Here is a 12302-nt window from a genome sequence, read left to right as displayed (position 1 = left end):
ATCAGGCTGTTCTCTGTAGTGTAGGTGTGTGGTGCTATATGGTGTCCTGTGATCAGGCTGTTCTCTGTAGTGTAGGTATGTGGTGCTATATGGTGTCCTATGATCAGACTGTTCTCTGTAGTGTAGGTGTGTGGTGCTATATGGTGTCCTGTGATCAGGCTGTTCTCTGTAGTGTAGGTGTGTGGTGCTATATGGTGTCCTGTGATCAGGCTGTTCTCTGTAGTGTAGGTGTGTGGTGCTATATGGTGTCCTGTGATCAGACTGTTCTCTGTAGTGTAGGTGTGTGGTGCTATATGGTGTCCTGTGATCAGGCTGTTCTCTGTAGTGTAGGTGTGTGGTGCTATATGTTGTCCTGTGTAGGTGTGTGGTGATATATGGTGTCCTGTGATCAGGCTGTTCTCTGTAGTGTAGGTGTGTGGTGCTATATGGTGTCCTGTGATCAGGCTGTTCTCTGTAGTGTAGGTATGTTGTGCTATATGGTGTCCTATGACCAGACTGTTCTCTGTAGTGTAGGTGTGTGGTGCTATATGGTGTCCTGTGATCAGGCTGTTCTCTTCAGTGTAGGTGTGTGGTGCTATATGTTGTCCTGTGTAGGTGTGTGGTGCTATATGGTCTCTGGTGATCAGGCTGTTCTCTGTAGTGTAGGTGTGTGGTGCTATATGTTGTCCTGTGTAGGTGTGTGGTGCTATATGGTGTCCTGTGATCAGGCTGTTCTCTGTAGTGTAGGTGTGTGGTGCTATATGGTGTCCTGTGATCAGGCTGTTCTCTGTAGTGTAGGTGTGTGGTGCTATATGGTGTCCTGTGATCAGGCTGTTCTCTGTAGTGTAGGTGTGTGGTGCTATATGGTGTCCTGTGATCAGGCTGTTCTCTGTAGTGTAGGTATGTGGTGCTATATGGTGTCCTATGATCAGACTGTTCTCTGTAGTGTAGGTGTGTGGTGCTATATGGTGTCCTGTGATCAGGCTGTTCTCTGTAGTGTAGGTGTGTGGTGCTATATGTTGTCCTGTGTAGGTGTGTGGTGCTATATGGTCTCTGGTGATCAGGCTGTTCTCTGTAGTGTAGGTGTGTGGTGCTATATGGTGTCCTGTGATCAGGTTGTTCTCTGTAGTGTAGGTATGTGGTGCTATATGGTGTCCTATGACCAGACTGTTCTCTGTAGTGTAGGTGTGTGGTGCTATATGGTGTCCTGTGATCAGGCTGTTCTCTGTAGTGTAGGTGTGTGGTGCTATATGTTGTCTTGTGTAGGTGTGTGGTGCCATATGGTCTCTGGTGATCAGGCTGTTCTCTGTAGTGTAGGTGTGTGGTGCTCTATGTTGTCCTGTGTAGGTGTGTGGTGCTATATGGTGTCCTGTGATCAGGCTGTTCTCTGTAGTGTAGGTGTGTGGTGCTATATGGTGTCCTGTGTAGGTGTGTGGTGCTATATGGTGTCCTGTGATCAGGCTGTTCTCTGTAGTGTAGGTGTGTGGTGCTATATGGTGTCCTGTGTAGGTGTGTGGTGCTATATGGTGTCATGTGATCAGGCTGTTCTCTGTAGTGTAGGTGTGTGGTGCTATATGGTGTCCTTTGATCAGACTGTTCTCTGTAGTGTAGGTGTGTGGTGCTGTATGGTGTCCTATGATCAGACTGTTCTCTGTAGTGTAGGTATGTGGTGCTATATGGTGTCCTATGATCAGGCTGTTCTCTGTAGTGTAGGTGTGTGGTGCTATATGGTGTCCTGTGATCAGACTGTTCTCTGTAGTGTAGGTGTGTGGTGCTATATGTTGTCCTGTGTAGGTGTGTGGTGCTATATGGTGTCCTGTGATCAGGCTGTTCTCTGTAGTGTAGGTGTGTGGTGCTATATGGTGTCCTGTGATCAGACTGTTCTCTGTAGTGTAGGTGTGTGGTGCTATATGTTGTCCTGTGTAGGTGTGTGGTGATATATGGTCTCTGGTGATCAGGCTGTTCTCTGTAGTGTAGGTGTGTGGTGCTATATGGTGTCCTGTGATCAGGCTGTTCTCTGTAGTGTAGGTGTGTGGTGCTATATGGTGTCCTGTGATCAGGCTGTTCTCTGTAGTGTAGGTGTGTGGTGCTATATGGTGTCCTGTGATCAGGCTGTTCTCTGTAGTGTAGTTATGTGGTGCTATATGGTGTCCTATGATCAGACTGTTCTCTGTAGTGTAGGTGTGTGGTGCTATATGTTGTCCTGTGTAGGTGTGTGGTGATATATGGTGTCCTGTGATCAGGCTGTTCTCTGTAGTGTAGGTGTGTGGTGCTATATGGTGTCCTGTGATCAGGCTGTTCTCTGTAGTGTAGGTGTGTGGTGCTATATGGTGTCCTATGATCAGACTGTTCTCTGTAGTGTAGGTGTGTGGTGCTATATGTTGTCCTGTGTAGGTGTGTGGTGCTATATGGTGTCCTGTGATCAGGCTGTTCTCTGTAGTGTAGGTATTTGGTGCTATATGGTGTCCTGTGATCAGGCTGTTCTCTGTAGTGTAGGTGTGTGGTGCTATATGTTGTCCTGTGTAGGTGTGTGGTGATATATGGTCTCTGGTGATCAGGCTGTTCTCTGTAGTGTAGGTGTGTGGTGCTATATGGTGTCCTGTGATCAGGCTGTTCTCTGTAGTGTAGGTATGTGGTGCTATATGGTGTCCTATGACCAGACTGTTCTCTGTAGTGTAGGTGTGTGGTGCTATATGGTGTCCTGTGATCAGGCTGTTCTCTGTAGTGTAGGTGTGTGGTGCTATATGTTGTCCTGTGTAGGTGTGTGGTGCTATATGGTCTCTAGTGATCAGGCTGTTCTCTGTAGTGTAGGTGTGTGGTGCTATATGGTGTCCTGTGATCAGGCTGTTCTCTGTAGTGTAGGTATGTGGTGCTATATGGTGTCCTATGACCAGACTGTTCTCTGTAGTGTAGGTGTGTGGTGCTATATGGTGTCCTGTGATCAGGCTGTTCTCTGTAGTGTAGGTGTGTGGTGCTATATGTTGTCCTGTGTAGGTGTGTGGTGCTATATGGTCTCTGGTGATCAGGCTGTTCTCTGTAGTGTAGGTGTGTGGTGCTATATGTTGTCCTGTGTAGGTGTGTGGTGCTATATGGTGTCCTGTGATCAGGCTGTTCTCTGTAGTGTAGGTGTGTGGTGCTATATGGTGTCCTATGATCAGACTGTTCTCTGTAGTGTAGGTGTGTGGTGCTATATGGTGTCCTGTGATCAGGCTGTTCTCTGTAGTGTAGGTGTGTGGTGCTATATGTTGTCCTGTGTAGGTGTGTGGTGCTATATGGTCTCTGGTGGTCAGGCTGTTCTCTGTAGTGTAGGTGTGTGGTGATATATGGTGTCCTGTGATCAGGCTGTTCTCTGTAGTGTAGGTGTGTGGTGCTATATGTTGTCCTGTGTAGGTGTGTGGTGCTATATGGTGTCCTGTGATCAGGCTGTTCTCTGTAGTGTAGGTGTGTGGTGCTATATGGTGTCCTGTGTAGGTGTGTGGTGCTATATGGTGTCCTGTGATCAGGCTGTTCTCTGTAGTGTAGGTGTGTGGTGCTAATTGGTGTCCTGTGTAGGTGTGTGGTGCTATATGGTGTCCTGTGATCAGGCTGTTCTCTGTAGTGTAGGTGTGTGGTGCTATATGGTGTCCTGTGATCAGGCTGTTCTCTGTAGTGTAGGTGTGTGGTGCTATATGGTGTCCTGTGATCAGGCTGTTCTCTGTAGTGTAGGTGTGTGGTGCTATATGTTGTCCTGTGTAGGTGTGTGGTGATATATGGTGTCCTGTGATCAGGCTGTTCTCTGTAGTGTAGGTGTGTGGTGCTATATGGTGTCCTGTGATCAGGCTGTTCTCTGTAGTGTAGGTGTGTGGTGCTATATGGTGTCCTATGATCAGACTGTTCTCTGTAGTGTAGGTGTGTGGTGCTATATGTTGTCCTGTGATGGTGTGTGGTGCTATATGGTGTCCTGTGATCAGGCTGTTCTCTGTAGTGTAGGTATGTGGTGCTATATGGTGTCCTGTGATCAGGCTGTTCTCTGTAGTGTAGGTGTGTGGTGCTATATGTTGTCCTGTGTAGGTGTGTGGTGATATATGGTCTCCGGTGATCAGGCTGTTCTCTGTAGTGTAGGTGTGTGGTGCTATATGGTGTCCTGTGATCAGGCTGTTCTCTGTAGTGTAGGTGTGTGGTGCTATATGGTGTCCTGTGATCAGGCTGTTCTCTGTAGTGTAGGTATGTGGTGCTATATGGTGTCCTATGACCAGACTGTTCTCTGTAGTGTAGGTGTGTGGTGCTATATGGTGTCCTGTGATCAGGCTGTTCTCTGTAGTGTAGGTGTGTGGTGCTATATGTTGTCCTGTGTAGGTGTGTGGTGCTATATGGTCTCTGGTGATCAGGCTGTTCTCTGTAGTGTAGGTGTGTGGTGCTATATGGTGTCCTGTGATCAGGCTGTTCTCTGTAGTGTAGGTATGTGGTGCTATATGGTGTCCTATGACCAGACTGTTCTCTGTAGTGTAGGTGTGTGGTGCTATATGGTGTCCTGTGATCAGGCTGTTCTCTGTAGTGTAGGTGTGTGGTGCTATATGTTGTCCTGTGTAGGTGTGTGGTGCTATATGGTCTCTGGTGATCAGGCTGTTCTCTGTAGTGTAGGTGTGTGGTGCTATATGTTGTCCTGTGTAGGTGTGTGGTGCTATATGGTGTCCTGTGATCAGGCTGTTCTCTGTAGTGTAGGTGTGTGGTGCTATATGGTGTCCTATGATCAGACTGTTCTCTGTAGTGTAGGTGTGTGGTGCTATATGTTGTCCTGTGTAGGTGTGTGTTGCTATATGGTCTCTGGTGATCAGGCTGTTCTCTGTAGTGTAGGTGTGTGGTGCTATATGGTGTCCTGTGATCAGGCTGTTCTCTGTAGTGTAGGTATGTGGTGCTATATGGTGTCCTGTGATCAGGCTGTTCTCTGTAGTGTAGGTGTGTGGTGCTATATGTTGTCCTGTGTAGGTGTGTGGTGATATATGGTCTCTGGTGATCAGGCTGTTCTCTGTAGTGTAGGTGTGTGGTGCTATATGGTGTCCTGTGATCAGGCTGTTCTCTGTAGTTTAGGTGTGTGGTGCTATATGGTGTCCTGTGATCAGGCTGTTCTCTGAAGTGTCGGTGTGTGGTGCTATATGTTGTCCTGTGTAGGTGTGTGGTGCTATATGGTCTCTGGTGATCAGGCTGTTCTCTGTAGTGTAGGTGTGTGGTGCTATATGGTGTCCTGTGATCAGGCTGTTCTCTGTAGTGTAGGTATGTGGTGCTATATGGTGTCCTATGACCAGACTGTTCTCTGTAGTGTAGGTGTGTGGTGCTATATGGTGTCCTGTGATCAGGCTGTTCTCTGTAGTGTAGGTGTGTGGTGCTATATGTTGTCCTGTGTAGGTGTGTGTGGTGCTATATGGTCTCTGGTGATCAGGCTGTTCTCTGTAGTGTAGGTGTGTGGTGCTATATGTTGTCCTGTGTAGGTGTGTGGTGCTATATGGTGTCCTGTGATCAGGCTGTTCTCTGTAGTGTAGGTGTGTGGTGCTATATGGTGTCCTATGATCAGACTGTTCTCTGTAGTGTAGTTGTGTGGTGCTATATGGTGTCCTGTGATCAGGCTGTTCTCTGTAGTGTAGGTGTGTGGTGCTATATGTTGTCCTGTGTAGGTGTGTGTTGCTATATGGTCTCTGGTGATCAGGCTGTTCTCTGTAGTGTAGGTGTGTGGTGCTATATGGTGTCCTGTGATCAGGCTGTTCTCTGTAGTGTAGGTATGTGGTGCTATATGGTGTCCTATGTAGGTGTGTGGTGCTATATGGTCTCTGGTGATCAGGCTGTTCTCTGTAGTGTAGGTGTGTGGTGCTATATGTTTTCCTGTGTAGGTGTGTGGTGCTATATGGTGTCCTGTGATCAGGCTGTTCTCTGTAGTGTAGGTGTGTGGTGCTATATGGTGTCCTGTGTAGGTGTGTGGTGCTATATGGTGTCCTGTGATCAGGCTGTTCTCTGTAGTGTAGGTGTGTGGTGCTATATGGTGTCCTTTGATCAGACTGTTCTCTGTAGTGTAGGTGTGTGGTGCTGTATGGTGTCCTATGATCAGACTGTTCTCTGTAGTGTAGGTATGTGGTGCTATATGGTGTCCTATGATCAGGCTGTTCTCTGTAGTGTAGGTGTGTGGTGCTATATGGTGTCCTGTGATCAGGCTGTTCTCTGTAGTGTAGGTGTGTGGTGCTATATGGTGTCCTGTGATCAGACTGTTCTCTGTAGTGTAGGTGTGTGGTGCTATATGTTGTCCTGTGATCAGACTGTTCTCTGTAGTGTAGGTGTGTGGTGCTATATGGTGTCCTGTGATCAGACTGTTCTCTGTAGTGTAGGTGTGTGGTGCTATATGTTGTCCTGTGATCAGACTGTTCTCTGTAGTGTAGGTGTGTGGTGCTATATGGTGTCCTGTGATCAGACTGTTCTCTGTAGTGTAGGTGTGTGGTGCTATATGGTGTCCTGTGATCAGGCTGTTCTCTGTAGTGTAGGTGTGTGGTGCTATATGGTGTCCTGTGATCAGACTGTTCTCTGTAGTGTAGGTGTGTGGTGCCATATGGTGTCCTTTGATCAGACTGTTCTCTGGTATAGTGTCTTTTTTAAAATTGTATCTTGACAAGGCTTTCAGTGGTGACCGAGCTCCTCCAGTATTGACAAGCCCAGCCTCTGTGTCTCTCAAGTCAATTCAATTCAAGGGCTTTATTGGCATGGTAAACGTATGTTAACATTGCCAAAGCAAGTGAAATACAGTTGAAGTCTGAAGTTTACATACACCTTAGCCAAATACATCTAAACTCAGTTTTTCACAATTCCTGACATTTAATCCTAGTAAAAATCCCCTGTTTTAGGTCAGTTAGGATCACCACTTTATTTTAAGAATGTGAAATGTCACAATAATAGTATAGAGTGATTTAGCTTTTATTTCTTTCATCACATTCCCAACGGGTCAGAAGTTTACATACACTCAATTAGTATTTGGTAGCATTGCCTTTAAATTGTTTAACTTGGGTCAAATGTTTAGGGTAGCCTTCCACAAACTTCCCACAATAAGTTAGGTGCATTTTGGCCCATTCCTCCTGACAGAACTGGTGTAACTGAGTCAGGCTTGTAGGATCCTTGCTCGCACAAGCTTTTTCAGTTCTGCCCACAAAATTTCTATAGGATTGAGGCCAGGGCTTTGTGATGGCCACTCCAATACCTTGACTTTGTTGTCCTTAAGCCATTTTGCCACAACTTTGTAAGTATGCTTGGGTCATTGTCCATTTGGAAGATCCATTTGCGACCAAGCTTTAACTTTAACTGATGTCCTGAGATGTTGCTTCAATATATCCACATAATTTTCCTAACTCATGATGCCATCTATTTTGTGAGGTGCACCAGTCCCTACTGCAGCAAAGCACCCCCACAATATGATGCTGCCAGCCCCGTGCTTCACGGTTGAGATGGTGTTCTTTGGCTTGCAAGCCTCCCCCTTTTTCCTCCAAACACAACAATGGTCATTATGGCCAAACAGTTATGTTTGTTTCGTCAGACCAGAGGACATTTCTCCAAAAAGTACGCACTTTGTCCCCATGTGCAGTTGCAAACCATAGTCTGGCTTTTTAATGGTGGTTTTGGAGCAGTGGCTTCTTCCTTGCTGAGCGGCCCCTCAGGTTATGTCGATATAGGACTCGTTTTACTGTGGATATAGATACTTTTACGTTTCCTCCAGCATCTTCACAGGGTCCTTTGCTGTTGTTCTGGGATTGATTTTCCCTTTTTGCACCAAAGTACTTTCATTTCTAGGAGACTGAACGGGTCTCCTTGCTGAGCGGTATGACGGCTGCATGGTCCCATGGTGTTTATACTTGCGTACTATTGTTTGTACAGATGAACGTGGTACCTTCAGGCATTTGGAAATTGCTCCCAAGGATGACCCAGACTTGTGGAGGTCTACAATTTTTTTTGGGGGGTCTTGGCTGATTTCTTTTGATTTTCCCATAATGTCAAGTAAAGAGGCACTGAGTTTGAAGGTAGGCCTTGAAATACATCCAATTGGTACACCTCCAATTGACTCAAATTATGTCAATTAGCCTCTCAGAAGCTTCTAAAGCCAGGACATTTTCTGAAATGTTCCAAGCTGTTTAAAGGCACAGTCAACTTAGTGTATGTAAACTTCTGACCCACTGGAATTGTGATACACTGAATTATAAGTGAAATAATCTGTCTGTAAACCAATTGTTGGAAAAATGGTTTGTCATGCACAAAGTAGATGTCCTAACCGCCTTGCTATAACTATAGTTTGTTAACAAGAAATTTTAAAAAGTAGTTTTAATGACTCCAACCTAAGTGTATGTAAACTTCCAACCTCAACTGTAGATAATAAACAATAAAAATGTATAGTAAACATTACACTCACAAAGTTCCAAAAGAGTAGACATTTCAAATGTCATGTAGATATGGAAGTTTATCAAAATTGGGTTTGTTTTTGAATTCTTTGGATCTCATTAATCGGAGGGAAATATGTGTCTTTCATATGGTCATACATTTGGCAGGAGGTTAGGAAGTGCAGCTCAGTTTCCACCTCATTTTGTGGGCAGTGTGCACATAGCCTGTCTTCCCTTGAGAGCTAGGTCTGCCTACTGTGGCCTTTCTCAATAGCAAGGCTATGCTCACTGAGTCTGTACATAGTCAAAGCTTTCCTTAAGTTTGGGTCAGTCACAGTGGTCAGGTATTCTGCCACTGCGTACTCTCTGTTTAGGGCCAAATTGCATTCTAGTTTGCGGTTTTAAAATTTTTATAAATTCTTTCCAATGTGTCAAATAATTCTCTTTTTGTTTTCTCATGATTTGAGTGGGTCTAATTGTGTTGCTGTGCTGTCTTAGGGCTCTGTGTGGTCTGTCTGTGTTTGTGAACAGAGCCCCAGGACCAGCTTGCTTCGGGGTCTCTTCTCCAGGTTCATCTCTCTGTAGGTGATGGCTTTGTTATGGAAGGTTTGGGAATCGCTTCCTTTTAGGTGGTTGTAGAATTGAACGTGTCTTTTCTGGATTTTGATAATTAGTGGGTATCTGTCTAATTCTGCTCTGCATGCATTATTTGGTGTTTTACGTTGTACACGGAGGATATTTTAGCAGAATTCTGCATGCAGTCTCAATTTGGTGTTTGTCCCGTTTTGTGAATTATTGGTTGTTGAGCGGACCCCAGACCTCACAACCATAAAGTAAACTGATTCAGGTGTTTTTTTTGGTAGATTCTAATTGGTATGTTGAATTTATGTTCCTTTTGATGGCATAGAATGCCCTTGTCTCTCAGCTCGTTTACAGCTATGTGGAAGTTACCTGTGGCACTGATGTTGAGGTATGTATGGTTTTTGTGTGCTCTAGGGCAACGGTGTCCAGATGGAATTTGTACTTGTGGTCCTGGCGACTTGACCTTTTTTGGAACACCATTATTTTTGTCTTACTCAGATTTAATGTCAGGGCGCAGGCCTGGCTAAATCTGTGCAGAAGATTGTAGGCCCTCCTTGGTTGGTGACAGAAACATCTGATCATCAGCAAATAGTAGACGTTTGACTTAAGATTCTAGTAGGGTGAGGCCATGTGCTGCAGACTAGTTCCCTCGCCAATTCGTTGATATATATGTTGAAGAGGGTGGGGCTTCTCTCTCGTGTGTCTCTTCTGTCTGGAGCTTATGTTCTTCTGTGGCACACTGCCAAATCAGGTCACTATACATCAGGTCATCTCTTATTCTCTAAGAGCACTTGGCAGATAATGGTCCCTGGCCAAAATGTTTGCATAGATATTGATGTTTTGTTTCTCTCTCGCTCTTTGTCCCCCCCCTCTCTCTCAGACACATTACCGTCCGACCCTCTCCAGTGTCGTTATGACTCATGGTTGTCTCTGGTGGACCACCTCAACATCAAGGCATTTGTCAACCTCACCTTGGCTGACTCAGTACGGCATGGAGTCCAACATCTACTCTTCATCTCTGGCCTAGGTCAATGATTATATTCACTACTCTGATACCATGTTCTCTATTAGCTGTAACTGGCCCAACTGTCACTCATACACCTTTTTTACTATCATACCCATTGACTCATCTCTCCCTCTTTCCATCCCTTTGTCTCTCTAGGTGGCATGAGGCCCAACACCTTGGTCCTGGGTTTCTATGATGACTGCACCCCCAAAGACAAACTCACTGACCCTGCCCTCGCAGATGCCACCGTCCCCACTCAGGACCCCGAGGACGAACGCCCGCCCTACCACTTTCCTGCCCTTCGCGCGTCCATTGATGCCAAGGAGGAGGGCAACGGAGAAAACGGAAAAGTCATGGGACCCCAAGAATATGTGGCGGTAATCGCAGACGCCATGAAGATGATGAAGAATGTAGCGCTAGCCCGCTACTTCCACCAGTTCGACCGGGCCTCGACCATCTCCTCGTCCCCAGGGAAGGGTGCTCTGTACGTGGACGTGTGGCCCGTCAACCTGCTGAGACCAGACAGCTCCAGCTACGTAGACACCTGCTCCCTCTTCCTGCTCCAGCTGGCCTGCGTCCTCAACATGGTCCGCGCCTGGCGCCATGCTAGACTCCGCCTCTTTCTGTGTGTGGAGGAAGGGCGGAGCCTGCGGGGCTCTGAAGGGAAGCTGGGTCAGCTGCTAAAGGAGCTGAGGATCAAAGCCAATGTGTACACGGTGCCCTGGGACCAGCAGGTGGCGCTACATTGGCAGAGGCAGGGTGAGGCGGGCAAGCAGAGGCCCTCTCGCCAATCACGGAGAGAGGAGGAGGGGCTGGGAAAGAAGGGGTTGTTTGAGGAGGAGGAAGGAGACGACGACTATGTGAATAGCTTCCCTAGCAACGCCACAAGGCTGTCGGATGAGTATCTGTCGGCAGTTAATAGGTTGATCCTGGAGCAGGCCCACCCCCCTCCGGCTGTGCGTTTCCTGTATTTACCCCGCCCCCCGGCTGACACGCGCCGCTACACGGCCTACCTGCGCCAGCTAGAATTGCTCACCAAGGATCTGGGTCCTACCCTGCTCATACACGGGGTTACACCTGTCCTCACCACTGACCTCTAACCCTAAACTTTCACCAGCTAACCCCTGATTAAAGCCTTATTTCAACCCCTTACCAAATTGCTGCAGGTGGAAGTGGTACTTAGACAAAGGTCAAGGATCCACTTACCTTCCTCAAAGCTGTACTAAAATACAGCCCCATCCTCCTTATGAATATGGAAGGGTTGCAATGGCCAAAAAGTAAATCATAAATAATATATTGATTATATATTGATTATATTGAAGTCTGACACTGCCAAGTCATTGGAGCTCAGCTAAATATTTTATTTTCTGTAAGCACTTTTGTAGTTTATCTACAAGATAAGAAACATGTGACCTTTTAAACATTTTCAGTTCAAATATGAAAATCTATCAATCTGTTTAATGGGACTATCTATTTATAGAAACAACAATAAAAATGAATTAAAGAAATGTATTTGGGTGCTCTTGATCTGTTTTCCCTTTTAGAAATATTTTCCTTTGTATCGTTATGACTGACTGAACTGATCAGAATGCCAAAGTGCCCTTGTGCCTGAGTGTAGAAGACTATACATTGCACACTCCTCATGTCAGCTTTAGGACCAGTTGTTTCCTGGACCTACTCTAGTCCAACGCTAGTCTACATGGAATCCCATGGATGTTTACTGAAAGGATATCTATTCTATATAGATCTATTTCATCTCTATGAAGCCCTTCAATTGGACACTACACTCCTATGCAAAGAATGCTGGTATATGACAGGTCCTACGCAGCTCAATTACTTTTTTGGGTGAACACATACTGGTACATCGACACTATTTTAAATGAAAGAAAAAATGACATTCTAAAAGCACCATCCTAATCATATTTTAAAGTGTGTATGTTGTAATTGAATAAAGAAGCTGTTTTGTATAAGTTCTGTGTATTGTCTTTTTTTCATTTCACTGTCATTATGCCAGCAATTTATCTAAACCTAGTTGAAATGTTGATTGTGTCAATGTTCAGGTTTAAGTATACTAAACAAAAATATAATTGCAACATGTAAAGTGTTGGTTTCATGAGCTGAAATAAAATATCCCAGAAATTTTATTTGCACAACAAAAATGTATGATAATAAACTAAATAAATGTATGTCTGTTAGTGAGCGTTTCTCCTTTGCCTAGATAATACACCCACCTGACACCTGTGGCATATCAAGAAGTTGATTAAACAGCATGATCATTACACGGGTGCACCTTGTGCTGGGGATAATAAAAGGCCTATCTAAAATGTGCAGTTTTGTCAATCAACACAATGCTACAG

General features: G+C 45.5%; 1 protein-coding gene across 2 annotated transcripts in view; it reads left to right on the top strand.

Moving 5' to 3' along the window:
* LOC139382703 (solute carrier family 12 member 9-like) overlaps positions 1-11915 on the top strand; it is a 69077-nt gene extending 57162 nt beyond the window's left edge. For both annotated transcript variants that reach the window (XM_071126804.1, XM_071126805.1), the window contains 2 exons: positions 9820-9966; positions 10102-11915. In XM_071126804.1, coding sequence (XP_070982905.1) covers positions 9820-9966; positions 10102-11045 — 1091 coding nt within the window. In that variant the 3' untranslated portion in view covers positions 11046-11915. The remainder of the gene's footprint in view (positions 1-9819; positions 9967-10101) is intronic.
* Positions 11916-12302: the final 387 nt, after the last annotated feature.

Source organism: Oncorhynchus clarkii, chromosome 24, assembly GCF_045791955.1.
Source record: "Oncorhynchus clarkii lewisi isolate Uvic-CL-2024 chromosome 24, UVic_Ocla_1.0, whole genome shotgun sequence".
Lineage (NCBI taxonomy): Eukaryota > Metazoa > Chordata > Actinopteri > Salmoniformes > Salmonidae > Oncorhynchus > Oncorhynchus clarkii.
This window is presented reverse-complemented; position numbering and strand designations above follow the sequence as displayed.